This window comes from Gadus morhua, chromosome 16, assembly GCF_902167405.1.
Source record: "Gadus morhua chromosome 16, gadMor3.0, whole genome shotgun sequence".
Lineage (NCBI taxonomy): Eukaryota > Metazoa > Chordata > Actinopteri > Gadiformes > Gadidae > Gadus > Gadus morhua.
Genome location: NC_044063.1, coordinates 10,374,275 through 10,391,774, shown reverse-complemented (window position 1 = coordinate 10,391,774; position 17,500 = coordinate 10,374,275). Strand labels below are relative to the sequence as shown.

At 50.8% G+C, this 17,500-nt stretch overlaps 1 protein-coding gene across 3 annotated transcripts in view; it reads left to right on the top strand.

Annotated features, from left to right (window-relative positions):
* The window catches only part of robo1 (roundabout, axon guidance receptor, homolog 1 (Drosophila)), a 167,324-nt gene that overhangs the window by 104,682 nt on the left and 45,142 nt on the right, over positions 1-17,500 (top strand). For 2 of the 3 annotated variants that reach the window (XM_030381046.1, XM_030381044.1), the window contains exons 3-7: positions 2,847-3,004; positions 8,849-8,969; positions 10,414-10,552; positions 10,861-10,988; positions 16,557-16,565. In XM_030381046.1, the coding sequence (XP_030236906.1) occupies positions 2,847-3,004; positions 8,849-8,969; positions 10,414-10,552; positions 10,861-10,988; positions 16,557-16,565 (555 nt within the window). The remainder of the gene's footprint in view (positions 1-2,846; positions 3,005-8,848; positions 8,970-10,413; positions 10,553-10,860; positions 10,989-16,556; positions 16,566-17,500) is intronic. The other variant, XM_030381045.1, reaches the window with a different exon arrangement.

Genomic DNA, 17,500 nt, shown 5'->3' with positions numbered 1-17,500 from the left:
GAGGGCGCTTAAAAGGGAGAGCGAAAGTCATTGTGGTGACATCACCATCTCCAACACCACCCCACCTCTGATTCTAACTCTTTTGATACCTTGCATGCAAGCCCAGTGGCTTCTGGGATGGAAAATAAACTTTGGATTGAGCAGGTCGTGGAGCTCCTGTTAAAAATGAGAGAAGGAGACAGAGCTAGAGAGAGAGAAACTTTCCACACTGAAGCCTAGAGGATATGGCCTACGACGTCACCATGCGCTTTATTCCCACCACCTGTTCACACGGACAAATGTAAACGATGTTTTGTCGTTAGTCCGGTCGCTGTTTAGTCCCGGCCCAACACACACATCTGGGAAACAAGGGGTCACCCCCAGGGGCGGAAATAACTCTTGTGTCTTTCAAATCCAGAGTACATTAGTGACGCTTTAGAGTAGAACAGAACACACAAGACCCGCCGCATTTCGCTTGTGGCATCAAGATGCCAATCAGCGTGCGAAACCGTAGTCCTATACCTAACTAGAGTCAGCCGTTTTAAGCCATTCATATGCAGTTCATTCATGTGCAGTTAATTCTTGCTGCGGGTTTGATTCCGGGGAGCTACATCACCTTGATGTTCGGCGGGCCTGTGGGTCAGGGGAACAACAGGCCCAACAGGCCCTGGGCAGCTCCACAGATGGAGCTGGCCTTTCTGTGGACGTCGGATGTTTATTGTTTGCATTCTCCGACCTGATTTAACTGAGTGGGCTCTCTTGTTGTTGTTGTGTTCCCCCATGGAAACTAGCTTGCTTGTGGCTTGCAGCTGTACGGCAAGGACACAGCTTGGAAGACAGTGACATCAGTGAAAAAAAAACCTGTCCTGCGAAGGACTTTGGAACAGTATTCGTTGTATTTTTCTCGAGTATACATGTTTGAGTCCCAACTCTATAAACGCGGGGAAGCAAGAGTTACAATTTATTTGTTGTTGCATTACTCATGTCTTCCAAGCAACGGCTAGGATGAGCTCAGAGAGTCTCAACTCCAAGGCAGATCCGGTGTGTTTCGCAGATTAATCTCTCTCCCTCTCTCTCTCTCTCTCTCCCTCTCTCTCTCTCCCTCTCTCTCTCTCTCTCTCTCTCTCTCTCTCTTTCCCTCTCTTTCCCTCTCTTTCCTCTCTCTCTCTCTCTCTCTCTCTCTCTCTCTCTCTCTCTCTCTCTCTCTCTCTCTCTCTCTCTCCTCTCTCTCCCTCTCCCCTCTCCCTCTCTCTCTCTCTCTCTCTCTCTCTCTCTCTCTCTCTCTCTCTCTCTCCCTCTCTCCCCCCTCCCTCTCTCTGTCCTACTGCTAACCTACATCCAGCAGTAGGGGTAGCCTCCAATTAAGTGTTCAGAGGGGTTAGGCAAAGGAATTTGTTCACTGTCAGGAGGTGCGGGCGCATCAAGTGTCCACCGCTTTGATCCGTGGCGTAGAGCTGGAGCTGCCGTCGCCACGACTGGGAGCATGTCGAGAGAGCGCGAGACAGTTGTGCTGAACGGGCCCTGCCCCCTCCGTCCACCGCCAGCCCCCCTCCCCCTAGAGGAGGAGAAACTCACACACACACGTCGTCATGCAACACATTATATAACTATTCACACAGTAACATGAGGTGTGTTTTTTCGTCAGCGCGTACGAACCCTCGCTGTGCTGACCCGGCCTGTTTGCGGTCGCCTGAATTCTCGGCCGGTTTAAATTTACGAGCGCTTGCTTGCGCTTGGGTATTGTGTTTATGTATGTGCGTGCGCAATATACGGAGGAGCTGGGAAAGGCATTACAGGCAGTGGATGGACCATTTGTTGCTCTTTCATTACTTTCTCTCTCTCATAAGTCAAAAGTAGTTTATCTTTAACGCCGCATATTTGAAGCCAGTGGACGGTTGGCCCGCACTCCAAGAGAAATATTTGTTGGCTGTTCTGTGCATTTTCATGGTCCGAGTTTAGGGTTCAGTTATTTAGCACTTCCTCACATTGCAGTGATCTGTTCAAATATCACCTGAATATTGGTCTCAACTTAAGTTACTGTTTTGTTGTTTTTGGGTGGGGAAAGTTTAATATTTTCTGCTGCAGACAATGATCACACTGGACCTGTGTTTGTATGTGTGTGTCTGTGTGTGTGTGTCTGGGTATTTACCTATATGTGTTCAATTTAGTACAGTGTTAGGCATTGTGTGTGTGTGTGTGTGTGTGTGTGTGTGTGTGTGTGTGTGTGTGTGTGTGTGTGTGTGTGTGTGTGTGTGTGTCTGTGTCTGTGTCTGTCTGTCAGTCAGTCAGTCAGTCAGTCAGTCAGTCAGTCAGTCAGTCAGTCAGTCAGTCAGTCAGTCAGTCAGTCAGTCAGTCAGTCAGTCAGTCAGTCAGTCAGTCAGTCAGTCAGTCAGTCAGCCTGCCTGCCTGCCTGCCTGCCTGCCTGCCTGCCTGCCTGCCTGCCTGCCTGCCTGCGTGCGTGCGTGCGTGCGTGCGTGCGTGCGTGCGTGCGTGCGTGCGTGCGTGCGTGCGTGCGTGCGTGCGTGCGTGCGTGCGTGCGTGCGTGCGTGCGTGCGTGCGTGCGTGCGTGCGTGCGTGCGTGCGTGTGTGTATGTGCTTGACACATCTCTCCGAGAGGTCAACATAATTTGCGCTGTTGACAAAGTCCTTGAAAAGGAATGACGCCGAAGGTGGCTGCACGCAGATGGGCCCAGCTAAACATTATTTCCTTTTTCAATTCAATTAGTCACTGAGTGATTAGACTCCAGTGTAATCAAACCATGGTAAACTAAAAAGGGCGTCGTATCCGCCAGTCTTCTTCCGTAGCTTCGCCGGTATGTCAATTAACCACGTTTTTCCTTCTTCTTTTTTCTTCTTCTCCTGTTCAGTTCTGCGAGACGACTTCCGACAGAACCCCGCCGATGTCATCGTGGCGGCGGGGGAGCCGGCGGTCCTGGAATGCCAGCCCCCCCGCGGACACCCCGAGCCCAGCATCTCCTGGAAGAAAGACGGCACCAACATCGACGACCGGGACGAAAGGATCACTGTGAGTCCTCAGTGAAAATGACCAAAGTCCAAAAACCTGAATTCCGATCAGCTCCAAATGTGAATTCCGTCCAAATTCGAACCCAAAATCTAAATATGTGTCATCAATGTCCTTATTTGACATTTGTTTTTGTTATGGTTAATTTTTTTTATATTCAGTCTGTACAACATAAGTGACTCGAATACGCTCTGTCCTGTTTGCTTGTGCTTTGTTATTATTAATCGTTTTTGTCTGACCTGTCGAGAACGGGTCAAGTCATTACACCGCCGTGTCAATGTTTGCTGAAAGATTGATTGGTTTGCTTCATTATTCACATATTGCAATTACCCAAGTCGGAGCCACTCATTGGAGTCACCACGACCTTTAACGAGCCAGGCTACACACCGGCCCGCTCTATTAGTCACCACAAGTGCATTGATTAAGGTTCCTTGGCTGCTGGAGCCGACCGGGAGAAAACGAAACAGAAACAAGAGACAATAGGAAGGCTAAAGGTGGGGGCCGTGAAAGTGGAGCATGTTGGAGCTGAAGTGAAGAGAAGGGTGGTGGTGGTGTTGCAGACTCTCTCTCTCTATCTCTCTACTGCCGGATGGGGGGGCGCGCCACTGAGCAAGGCAGCCTATTACTCACCTCTAATGGGGACAGTTGCACCTGGCACGGCATTATCTATCAGCTCAGCACGCTCGCTCACTAAAGGTCGGAGCCCTCAGAGCCGTCTGAAAGTGTGTCAGCGTTTGTTAGGGCCAGAAACTCCCGGGTATTTCTTCGAATCTGGGAAGGGTTTTTTGCATTTCTTTCTCTATAGACATTTGATTTCATTTTTTTACATTTATTTCACATCTTTTTTCGCTTATTATTTTCTTTCTCTGTGGCTGTCGGCTACTGGGTTTTTTCTCTCGCTGAAGGGATGGGTGATCTTGGGGGTTGGAAAGTGTGTGAGTCAGCAGCTTCCAGCAAGGAGGAGGAGGAGGTACGCCGTGGACCTGGCTCTGGGGCTGACCGTCTGACTCACACTGCTGGCAGTGGGTGCCATGGTTTAGCCTCCTCAGAGCGCTGAATAATGGCTGACCTTGCTCCGAAGAGAAGAGGCTCATAAAACTGTCTTTCTAGTCCCTGGAGCACAGCGTTGGGCCGGTTCTGCCCAATGCAGTTTCATGAACGGCGTCGGCGTCGTCGGTTGGTGATTTATCCCGGGCTGAATGTTGTCAGGCAGTAATTGTAGTTAACTGAACGCAGGGCTTTCGCTAGCTGAGGGATGGTTGTGTTTTGGGGTCCGGTGAGGGCTAATCGCGGTTCTTACTCATAACCAATATGGATGGATGTTTCTCTCTCTATCCCCCCCCCCATCCCCGTGTTATAAGCTAGAGAGGCTCAACAATTAGCGGCCCCCCCTCCTGTTTGACTGCTTGGCATTGTAATTGAAAGAAGCAAGTACGTAATCTTGTGTGAATGCAATCTAATCGGGTTTGTTCTTCGGCAGACACTGATGAGCAAAGTGCCGCTACAGAGAAATAATTCCCGCCTTCGGAGGTCTCTGATTGATAATCGAAACTGGCCTCCCCTCCCCCTATTGCTCATATTAAGAACCCTGCTAATACATCAATAAATATATACTTACATGAGCTATTAGCTTCACTAACATCATATTCAATATGCTACTTCTCTTGGTCGTGCCAAGCGTGGTACGGCCTTTTACTAGTGAAGGCCTGTTCCTTCTCAATCAAAACCCGCCATTAACACTTGATAAACATTGTGAAATGCAGTGTTGTTGCACCGGTTTATGGTTCATTCACTCAGTATTATTCCCGATACTTAACCCGGATAACCCCTTCCTGTAATTACATTATATCTAATGCGTTCCAGAACACATTATCCAGTTGTGTGTTCACAAATAGTTTTAAGAACCACATCCTGGGCCCTGCCCCCCCCACACACATGTTAACAAAACTCCCTCCTCCTCCTGCGTAGTGTTTGTGATTTTGTGCAGTGATGTGTGAAATTCTCGAAGTCAACGTTGTAAACGTTAAACGCGTTAGAGCCCTTAAAGGGGCCCATTGACCGGGGGCCGCTGTAAGCCAGGGGAGGGGGTGGGGGGGGGGGGGGGGGCGTAGGGCCCTCGTAAGGGACAGGAAACGGCTCTATGTGCTGCACAATAGATTTAACAGCATAGCACAGACCTCCTTCTATTCCTCTCTCTCTGTGAAATGAGAGGGGCGAAGAGGGGGTTCCTGTGTGGAGAACCGACTGTTCCCTTCTGGGGCCTTTTATCGTTTCAAGTCGCGCTCTGCGTCTCTCTGTTTGATTGAGCGGGACGACGGATGAAAGGTTGAATAATGGTGTCACCCTTAATGCTTGTGATGTGTGAAGGCTGGGGCCGACTATGGTTAGGGCAAGTTTCTGGGATATAGATTCAAAGGGGGAGGGGAGGAGGGGGGTGCTTCCAGCTGGACGAGGGACAAACAGCTGAGGTCATCAAAGCGGGCTCCTCGACGGCTTGATGCCACGGTTATGCATTTGGTTGGGAAATGAAACCCCCACCCAACACCGCCCTCCTCTCCCTCACCCGGCCTCTCACCCCAGCTAGCACCACCCAACGTGTCGGATCGTGCCGTTTCCTCGGTGACCGGGAGTAATCGGAGTGACCTAAAGGTTAAGGGAATGCCAGAAGAGCATCACCCCCCCGGTTCTGTTTCGCCTCTCCATTTCAGTCAGCTGTGTGTAAACACCTGCGACATGCGCCCGGCCATCTGACCCATCCACCCCATACCTGCTTAAAAAAACCGGTGGTGATGGTGGTGGTGGTGGTGCTGGTGGTGATGGTGTTGGTGGTGTTGTTGGCTGTGGTGACAGGTTGCATACTGACCCATAAACACGAGGATGTGTGCTTGGGTTTTAAATCCAGAAGAGCTGGCAGAACGCTATTAGGACACACACAAAGACACGCGCACGCACATACACACACACTTGTGTTAAGCCCCTCACACCTGTATTGGAAGGCTTTGTCAGGAGCGATGAGGGCCAGAACGAAGTCGAAGGCGGCGCTTCATATCATGCAGGCGCAGCCTTTTCATTTTTTCCTTCTCTGCTGAGAGCGCGAATCCCGTTCCCGGCAGGCGGAATCACAAACGGCCGAGTCGACGTTCATTGTTCTACCTCCGCTCCCGCGGTCGTCCGGGCTAACCCTCAGCCGTCGCGGGGTGAATACCAACAGTGTGTGTGAGTGAGTGTGAGACGTACTGAATGGAACATGCGGTATTATCCAGCGGCCAGCTGGATAATACCGCCAGACAAAGGGCAGCGGAGACGGAGACGGAGCCGTCCCCCCCCCGGAACGCCGGGATAACGGTCCCAACGCGGAGAGCTTGTGCGCTGTTGTCCTGTGTTTGATCACACACATGGGAGATCAACGCGCTGGCCGTTCTCTTAACGCCACGAAAGTGTGGGGGGGGGGGGAGGGGGGGACAGAAACACATTTTGCTCAGAGGTGGCGGAAAAGGAATTGGACTGTGACCTAAAGTGGACCCTCATGGTGAATCCCCCCCCCCCCCACACACTTCCCCCCTCCCCACCTCCAACCCCCACCCCCTCTCTCCCCCCTGCTCTCCCCCTGATCTCCCCCTCTCTCCCCCAGCTCTCCCCCTGCTCTCTCTTCCGTGCGGTGTGCGACCTGACCTTGGGCCTTTTGCGAGTGTCACAGTGTTTTAGCCGTTAAGCCCTAACTCAAACAAACAGTAACATAATGACACTTCAAACCCTCTCCAGCACCACGGGGCACCCTAAATAAGCACAGAACCCCCCAAACCTACCCAACAACACCCCTCTGCTCCCCCCCCCCCCCCCCACACACACACTCTTACTCTTCTAGTTCGGACCATGAATATTAAAGACCAGAGCGGACCCTGGGAATGTCTTAGAAGACGGAGGAGTGTGTGTGGTGGTGGTGGTGCGGTTGGAGTCGCTGGGTTGGCTGTGTGCGTCGAGGGCCCTTGGAGTCCCTTGACTAGGCCCTTGAAGTGGCAGTGAAGGAGTTGAAGCCCTCCAGGGGGGTTGATAGTGCAACTCCACCATGCTAAGCTCGCATCAACAGATCGATGCGAAGGACAAGCCGGAGTTAGTCTGAATGTTTGGTTTTGTTTGGGATATCCAAGTCCCAAGGAAGGATCGCAGTATACATTTGAAAAAAGTGGGCAGTTTAGAAGTGGGCAGCCTTAAAGTAAGTCACGAGGTCACTTTGCCCTGTTGATATACAATACTACATTTTAATTGAAAATAATTATTTCTAAAGATGCATTTCATACATTACCCAAAAGCATTACCAAAGCCATGCCATGTTTAGTGTAACTTTAGTGTACCAATCTCTTACGCTTTTTTAACAGTGACTTTATTGCTTCAGTGTGCTAGTACTGCTGGTTTCTGTTTAGTTGCTGTCGCAATACAGTTGAAAAGAAGTACACATTACGCAACATGTAAGTGGGGGAGAAAAAAGTATCTCTTACAAAAGTGAAGTGCACAGTACCGCAAATTACATTGATTGAGACGTAACATAGCAGGCTGTAAAGTGAACACACATGTACGAAGTACACTCTCCACCAGCCCAAAGAAACCACCATCGCCCGGGGAATAGCAATTGTCCACTATCTTCACAATGCGCTGTGTGGTTCCGTCAAGTGCACACACCTCAATGGCTCCCTAATAAGGGGATCCATTACACGCATGCAAGAGTGGGGCTCCCCTGTATCATGTGATCTAAGGTGTGCATTTAAAACCATACCCCCCCCCCCCTCCACCCTCCACCCTCCACCTCCCCCCTCCAGCCAGATCATTGGCTCAGGGTTACCATTGTCTTGTCTGGGCTGTGACTGGCATGGTTGTCAGCAGAGACAGTGGGCCCGCTGGAGCTGGTCTGGGGGGCCCAGGCTGCCTTTCTGACTGGCCAGGAACAAAGCCGGTCCTCTGGCCTGTAATCAAAGCCCTGGGAAACAGCGGGCCTCGCGGATCCACCTGGACACACAGCGCACACGCACGCACGCACGCCGCCGGGACATGTGCGCGCGTGCATGAGCGGACATCGCAGAGCCATCGCGTACGCCGCGCCTCTGTGAGAGTGAGACATTACGTCTTTGTGTTTTGTGTCGAGTCTCACGGTGCGTTTAGACGGGTCCATTCCAGGGAGATTGCAGCCTCGCTGTGATGACTGGGCCGTGTGAAAGCAGAAGGAGGCGGCCCCCTTCTTTCTCCGAGCCGTTGTGCCGGGACTTGACTAATGCTTCCTCCGCTGCCTCAGGTGGCCCCTAAGGGAATCCTCTCGCCGCGGTGTAGTTTGTGGTTTGTGTTCTTTTGTTGTCTGGCTGAGCCAGAGGACGGAATAACAATGATTCAATTATTCAGGCCGCAAAGACGGGAATATTCAAACCAGGGCCAGGTATGAGGCTTGAGTTCAGCGGGGGGTCCGTCCCCGGGGGGGGGGGGGGGGGGGGGGGGTGGACAGAGGAGCCGTAAGATGAGCAGTCCTCTGTATCGGGCCTCTGCGTTCCAACGCGGTGTTGTCATGCCGCGCTCCTTGAGAGCGACCGGAGGCATCGCTGAAAGCCATCAGCGGGAGATATGAGTCGCGTCCAAGGTTTGGTTGTCTGCAGAGTTCCAGGTTCAGTTTTTTTAGTCGTGATTGCGACCATGGAACACTACGATCTCTGCATTGAACCCCGTCTCTCGTAGCACTGGGAGCAGTTGGCAGCCCCAATGCAGACTACAGGTCTCTGTCTTCTCTATGCCTCTGTTTGGGGCTGCTGGCTTCAGCTGGTATCCCTGGTCCTAAATTCCCTCTGTAACCTCTGTTTCCCCTCCCAGATACGAGGAGGAAAGCTGATGATCACCAACGCTAGGAAGAGCGACGCGGGGAAGTACGTCTGCGTGGGCACCAACATGGTCGGCGAACGGGAAAGCGAGATAGCCGAACTCACAGTGCTAGGTACAATGTCATTTCACCTTTTCCATTTCTGCTATTATCTGCTGTCTCTGTCTGTCTGTCTGTCTGTCTGTCTGTCTGTCTGTCTGTCTGTCTGTCTGTCTGTCTGTCTGTCTGTCTGTCTGTCTGTCTGTCTGTCTGTCTGTGTCTATCTCTCTCTGTCTCTCTCTCCCGCACACATACACACACATTCTCTCACACCCATTCTCACACACACAAACACTTTCATATACACACATACTCAAACTTACACATAATCACATACGGTACTCACACACCCATACTCATACTCACTCTCACACACACACAAGCACACACACGCACACGTCTTGGTGTGTTTGTCCGCAGTGCGCAACGGAGCCCAGATGTTGAGCTTGTGAGTGTGTATTCCCAATGCGGCTAAATGGAGTCAGTGACCCCTATCAAATAGAGTGTGAGACGACCTCCAATCTCACACTCTGCCGTGAATCCAGTGATGACCCCCATCAGGCATCCGCCTCTCTCTCTCCCCTGACCAGCTGTACCCTTTCTCCACCACGGCTGACCTCTGACCCCTTCATTTCTCCCCTGTTCGGATAGAGAACATATCCAGATTGACAAGGCTAGAGCTATCTTTTACCGCTTAGCACGTGTCCACAGAGACATGCTAATCCCTGCCAGAAGGAACCCGGTTTAGAGGAGGTCTGGTCTGTCTTTATAAGTAAATATATGTATATGTAAACACGTAGAGAAGTATTACCAGAGGGATACCGGCGCGTTAAAGAAGGCAGTGCTGGGTAGTTAATATGTCTGTTACATTACAGAATAGCCACACAATGGCTTCCGCAAGTACAGACTCACACTAGGGATAGTTTTTCTTCTCCGGGATGGAAATCTTTAAACAAACACCAAACTAACTTTAAGGTCCTTCGAGAGAAATAAAAAATAAACATTGGAGAATTAAGGGGAGTAGGAAATATGTTAAGTGCTACACTAAGCGCTTTCTCTAGTGTGTGGTTGTGTGGATTTCACTGCTAGGACTGGTGATGACCCTAAAAATTAAGTGTAAGCATTTTAATAATTGTTATGGTTTTAGTTGTCTCTAATAAGCTGTGAATAGGCAGTTTCAGAAAAACATAAAGAGAATGCATGTCTGATTGCGGCAAAGCAATTAGTCACAATAAACAATGTACTCCAACCCCATTTACCATTTATGACAATTGTGATTGTGTATCTGTTTGTGTGTGTGCGTATGTGTTTGTGTGTGCGTGTCGGTGTATGTGTATGCATGTATGTCTGTGTGTTTGTGTGTGTGTGTGTGTGTGTGTGTGTGCCTGCGTGTGTGTGTGTGTGTGTGTGTGTGTGTGTGTGTGTGTGTGTGTGTGTGTGTGTGTGTGTGTGTGTGTGTGTGTGTGTGTGTGTGTGTGCGTCTGTGTACGTGTGTATGTGTGTGTGTGTGCGTGCGCAGAGCGGCCCAGCTTCGTGCGGCGGCCGGGCAGCCAGGTGGTGCTGGTGGACCAGAGCGTGGAGTTCCGCTGCGAGGCCCGCGGTGACCCCGTTCCCACCGTCCGCTGGAGGAAGGAGGATGGGGACCTGCCTAAGGGGAGGTAGGACCCGGCCCCATTGCCTCCTCCACCCTTTCATTACAACAATACCTCCCCCCCCCCCCCCCCCCCCCCGGCCCCACCCACCAACACCCAACCCCACCTCCACCACCTTGCATCCATCCCCTCTCTGTACTCCCTCGTTCCTACACCTTTGTCGTATCCCTCCCCTAGCTTTGTGTTAGATGAGTTGTATTACAACGTGTTTATTGTCATGTGACTTGTGACTTGCCATGTGACTTGTGTTTTCGTCCATTGTCACTCACCCCCTTTTTTTTTGTATTTTTGGTTTTGTTTTCATGCTGGTACAGATACGAGATTCGTGAGGACCACACCCTGAAGATCCGACGGCTGACCCCCGCCGACGTAGGCTCCTATACCTGCGTGGCGGAGAACATGGTGGGCAAGGCGGAGGCGTCGGCCAGCCTCACCGTCCACGGTAGGACCCATGAGGGAATGAGACGATTGCTATTGGCCAGGACCCCTTGTTAACGGTCCAATAGGAGCGCTCAGGGTTACTTTATTAAGCCTCATTTAGTGTCTCTTTTGGCACTTTAAGATACTTTTCTATTGCCTGGCTTGGTAGTAGCCTAATTGACCCTCATTTTGGCAGTGTCGATTACTTTTCTATTAGGCTTAAACGCTTCATTTAGCCCACATTTTGGCACTTTGTTGGAACCGTTTCTCTAATTCGAAAGTTGTGGTAGATTTCCACCGACGGCTCGCGCAGAGTCCCTCCTCCCAAAACCAATCCCACTGAACTAGGGTGCGGTAATCGCCCCCTCAACTTGAGCGGCATGCACTCATCACTCAACCGTCCCCTCTCAATTAGTGCATTGATTTCTAATAAAATAAGAGAATGTGAAGATCCATAACGGGCGCAGGGGCCGCTCACGGGGGAGCGCGGCGGCAATCAATTTCATTCGGGGGGCCCCCGCACAAGTGGCTCTGTATGTCTCCTGCGGGTCTAGGACCAGCGACGGTGTGACGCGCGCGCGTGCTTCTGTGTGTGTGTGTGTGTGTGTGTGTGTGTGTGTGTGTGTGTGTGTGTGTGTGTGTGTGTGTGTGTGTGTGTGTGTGTGTGTGTGTGTGTGTGTTGGTGTTTCATCATGTCTCCCGGGGCCCTCTCCCTGGCCCCCCTGGACGTCCTATTAGCCCGGCAGGAATAAAAAGCAGCTGGTCACAGAGTGTGCACATTCAGAAAGGACCGCATTCATGGACCTGGGGAGGAGGGGCCAAGGCAACGTCAGAACCCCCCCACCCCCCCTTAGAACCAGGGAGACACAGAGGTCCATTTAGTGCCGGGCGAAATGGAGGAAAGTTGGGGAACGGGGTGAAGGGGGAGAGTGGGTGAAGGGGGAGAGTGGGTGAACGAAGGGAGGCGGAGGAGTAGGAAAAGGAGGTTCAGGGCCTGTTAGACGGCGGGGGTTGGACGCGGGGACAGCGTACGGGGGCGTTGTGGTGTGGATGGAGGCTCACCACTGGAGCCGAACGGGATGGGAATTGGGACCTGGTGGGGGGGGGGGGGGGGGGGGGGGGGGTTGGGGGTTTCTGCGGTGAGGTCAGTCATATTAACGTCGCTCCAGGCCGTCTCCCCAGGAAAGATAGAAAAGAGACGAGACAATTCTGTTGGGCTGCCTGCCAACCCCCCAACCCGCAAATACAGATAGCTCATCTTCACATGGCTGCCCTTTGCAATTATTTCTTCATTTTCTCCACAAGCCAGCGATCTCTGGATAGCTTTGAGGAGCGAGATTAGGCACACCTGTCAATAATTCCATCAATATGTCCTCCTCTCTTATTGTGTTTTTTTTTCCACCTCCCTCGTTCCCCGTGATGAAAGCTGAGCTAATGAAATAGAACAGCCTTGATGTGCTGGTTCAATAAGGTGTTCGCTCAGTTAAATCCGTCAAAGAGGTAAAGGCTTCTCCTTTAACTTTGGTGGCACCCACTGGCCTAAACCCTGGCTTGTTTTTCTCCAAGCGTTGTGTGTGTAGGAAGAAGTAGAAACACAAGACTGTGGCAAATGGTTACTTATGCTGCCATGCCGTGCAATTCTCTTATCTCCCCGAGTTGTGTTAATAGAACAGATCTTTGTAACTAGCTTGAAAGCATTCCAAGAAACCACATCCTTCTTGGAATGTTTGAGTCCACGATAAACATAGTAGTGGAGAATAACAGCAGACAGTAGATAGAAGAGCTGGTCACCTTTTTTGATACCCCCCGCCGCGTTTAAAGTTCTTTGGGTTCACGGTACCTTGACCATCCCCAGGAGTCCAGCTCCGAGTGGCTGAAGCTCCGCCCCCTCTCCAAACCCCGAGCTCTACCCCACCAGGGCCGGACAAACCACCGAGGCTGGGGCTACCACGAAGTCCGGTCCCTAATTAAAGACAAGAAGGCCACAGTCCCACGCCCGGAAATGACATGCCTCCAATTACAGGAGCAGGGAAGGGAAGGGAAGCAGGGTAATTGTAGGTATAAACGGGGCCAGAGTGGCAGACCTGATGTGCAGGGAGTGAGTTGTAGTTGGGCCTCCTAAGGACAATCGCTGGTGCTGTGCAGGAATGAGGATGTGGGGGGGGGGGGGGGGGGGGGGGGGAGGGTGCTTCGGTCAATGGGAAGCCCGGACGGCCTCCGGGATCAGGGTTTGACCGTGGCTGTCATGTTGAGCAGGAACAGCAGTGACAGTAATGCGATTTTGATTAGAGGATCACGGTTGTTTACGTTTTAGTTTTATTGACTCGGGAGACTCGGAGAATGGAAGGGTTCCAAAGGAGTACGACCTCTGATTCGATAGTTGTTGTTTTTTGTTTCATGGTCGTCGGCGTCTGACAGGGAAGGGCCTGCGTGGCACTGATAATCGAATAACTCCAAGTCTTAACTCGAATTAATGTCAATATTCCAACCTCCACCGCCTTCTGTCAAATTCCCTCCTAATAGGCGAAGGCTGGTGAGACCAATTGAATTTCGACTGGATATGAAACCGAGATAGCGGTTCCCACCAGAGCCATTCCCTAATCTATTTATCATGACAGTGCAGTACACGGAAACTGTATTAGTAGGGGTAAAATACATGACGTGACGATAAATACACAGGGCTGGTCCTTTTTCAAAATAAAAGTCACAAAAAAGAAAGTGCAGAGTTGAGAGAGTATTTCACACCTTCCCCAGCTAGATAGTTGGGCTGGAGCAGCAGGATATGGAGGAGTAGTGATGCCAAGGGCTCTGTCTCTCCCTGTCAACAAAGCCTTGGTCCAAAGCCTCATCAGAGAAGGACTGTCTTACATGCTCACGGGTCGGACTATGACTTGTAAATATGTCGAGTCATGTATTCCCCTTGAGAAAGAAAACAAATCACCGGACGAGGTCAATGATCGGTCTGATTTATAGTTTCATTGTGAAGGCATTAACCTAAGCCAGGGGAAGGCATCACTTGATGAGGGTCGTGTGTGTGTGTGTGTGTGTGTGTGTGTGTGTGTGTGTGTGTGTGTGTGTGTGTGTGTGTGTGTGTGTGTGTGTGTGTGTGTGTGTGTGTGTGTGTGTGTGTGTGTGATTGTGGCTCTTAAATACCATTCACATCAGGATTTTGATCTGGGTGGGATTTGTTTTCACAAAGAAAAGACCCAGATTTTTCATCATGTAAATGTGAGGGCAGAATTATAATAACACGTTGAAAAATCGAAATTCAGGCCACAAAAACAATAAACAGTAAGGCTGCCCTACGCCATGATTTATTTGTGGAAAGGCCTTGAGAGGAGAGTGGAAGTCCCCCGAGCGGCGTTGCTAATAACCCGTGTAAAGGGACTGGAATGAGGGCTGGGGCCGTGCCAAGATGGGAGCGAAAAAAGGCCACCCTTTTAGCGTTCACACGCGGCACTGAATTAACGTCTGTCTGCTCAGCTGTTCTCCTATGAATCAACTTAAAACATCTGCATGCAGGCAGGGAGATGATAGACGCTAAAACCTCTCCTGGATGTACCACACACACACACAGACACACACACACACACACACGCGGAACAGACACACACACGTACACATACATGCATGCATACACACTTCCAGGAATGCATAAACACATTCTCGTCTGTATGCAAGTACACTCACACATACATACACACACAAACACAGACATACCTCACACACGCGTACACATTCACATCCTCCCTTGTGCCTGCCTCCCACTCCATTTCCCTTTATTAGCTTTGAGAGAGGCTGTTTGTCTTGACCATCGTGTGTTCAGCAGCACCGGCCGTCGTCGGCTGCTATCCCAGCCCTGATGCAGACCAAGCACGGCACACACAGGGCCTCAGTGTGCGGCCTTCCGGCACTTGGATCCCTGCGCCAGCCTCAACGGGCCTCCCAAAGGGGGCTCGTATTAATCAAACCTACCCCCCCCCCCCACCCCCGCCCTCCCCCTCGCACACGCAGCCCGGCCCCCAATGTTGATGTCTGGCCCGAAGCAAGCAGCATGGTCCAGATCCTTTCATAGAGTCAGTGTGTCTCTCCACGGGCTGCCCCCTGGTGGCTGGGAGGACCAGTCGCTGGTTCCCTGCGATCAGAGTGTCGCTAGAGGCTGCTGTGTGTCAGCCGAGACCCCACAGCAGGGTAATGGAGAAGGGGTTTAGGGCTCACCTCTCCCTCCAGGTTCTCTGCTGTGATCATAGCAGCATGGGAAGGTATGGTTTCCTAATTAAAGGCTTAGACACGCATGAGGAGATTTGTGGAGGGGGTGTGAATGGCTCGGCCATTTTTTATGTCTCGGTCTTATGTGTGTGTGTGTGTGTGTGTGTGTGTGTGTGTGTGTGTGTGCGTGTGTCTTTGGGTGTGCAAGCATGCATGCCTTTGTGTGTCTGTTTGGATATATGTGTGGGAGAATGCATGCCTTGCTTTGTGTTTGTGGGCGTGTGTGTGTGTGTTCGAGCCCGTGTGTGTGTGCGACCCTGTGACTGTGAGTCTGTGTGTGTGTGTGTGTTTGTGTGTGTGTGTATGGGCGCGTTTACGAGTCTGTGTGTGTGTGTGTGTGTGTGTGCCGGCCTCCATGTATGTGGTTTTACATTTACCACCGATCCACCATTCAGGCAGCATCGCCCCTCTTCTTTGGGGGCCTTTTGATGTGCACCTTATCTGCATTTTAAAGGCCACTGATAGGCCCGGGGAGGTGGGACACGGGGGGACATTACTCTGAGTGACAGCGTTTATGTTTCGGTGGGAGCCGTTGAAGCTAGACAGATTAGATAAGGTGAGTGATCGGCCGGGAGAGATTTACGAGAGGAGGGTTGACTGTTAGCGGCGACCTTGTGCTTTTACGATCCCCTACCCCCACCCCCCACCCTCAGCCGTACGTATATGAGGGGCTTCTCTGTTCACGGGAGACCCTCCTTCGTTATGATGGAGGGAGACAATGGCCCCTGAAGCCTTGGATTCAGGGGCCATCACGTGTCTGGTTTCTCCCGTCAGGACTGACATGCTATTGTGTTCCTGCTCCTATCTCCATTCACCCAGTTCCAGCGGGGATTGTCATTTAATGTCCTTGTGTTTTCTCTTCGGGGAAACGTCTCCATGTATTTTTTTGAAATGTGATTTCTTCAATTAGTTTTTTTTTTACTAGTCTGTACATTTCTTTTAATGACACTGCTCATTAAGTATGGTAATCTGTGTGTAGTAATCATTCAGTTACATAGGTGTGTGTGTGTGTGTGTGTGTGTGTGTGTGTGTGTGTGTGTGTGTGTGTGTGTGTGTGTGTGTGTGTGTGTGTGTGTGTGTGTGTGTGTGTGTGTGTGTGTGTGTGTATATCGTGTACCCCTAAGGGTTTGAGTGTAACACGCCATATCTCATGTTCACTAAACGATAATGTCATTGAGCCTTCGTTCCTTTTATTTTGTATTACCCATGAAGGCATAGTGCGTCTTATCTCTCCTCTATGTGACATTGGATGCATTATTTATTTATTCATCTTTTGTTATTGTGTGTGTGTGTGTGTGTTTTTTTTGTTGTTTCCTTTTAGTCATATCTGGTAAGTTGAAATGTCCACCGGAGCTGTCACAGCCCCCCCCCCCCCCCCCACACCCCACACCACCTCCTCCATCCTCCATCTCCACCCCACCAATCAGCACTCATGTTTCTGTTGTCACGGGCAACGTCGAAACAGAGGACCTTTACGGGTAAAAACAATCGCTGTGCCTGGCCGGCCAAGGTAAAGCCCCATCATTTCATTCTATTATTATGTGTTGTTTCTATGCATTGCACCCCAGCCAATAGCGCGCCACCCCTCCCCCCCCCACCACCACCACCACCTCAACACGGACAAATAGTTTGTGAATTCAACATGGCAGCTCCCAGATTGCTTCCATCTCGTCTCCCAGCCACCTATGTATAAATAAAAAAGCATTTAGTTATGAGGAGAAGTATGATATTTCCCAGATGGCCCTTCCCATCCGCTGAAATGAATGTGTATATTTCGCCCCCACCGGCCGCCCCAGTGCATTCTGGGAGCGTCGCCTCGACTCAGACAGCCTAATGGTATAGCGGGGCTTCTTGTCACCGTCAAGTGGTGCATTCCAAATTGGAGCTGTGATGCCGAGCTCTTATTTTGAAATGGGATTTGTCATTAAGATTCATAGTTCCTGTGCAGCGGCCATTCAGCTCGGCTCCTTCCTTATTTTTATCGGAGAGTGGCAACCCGAACAGATGGCTCGACTGTATCTCCCATTTGCATTTCAATTTGAATTGACCAGGACACTTGCCCAATGCAAATGAACCGTTACACGAGAACTTCGCCTGTTTCTGTTTGTTTTGCTCATATTGTCCCTCGATTCTTTTCCGTTTGATTAACCCGATGACCTTCTAAAGCAAACTTTTGTTAATCATTCATCTAGAAATGGTTTCGATTGACTCCTCGTATTAAAATGTAACAATAGTTTATAGAAGCTTCTAGTCAAATGAGATTCC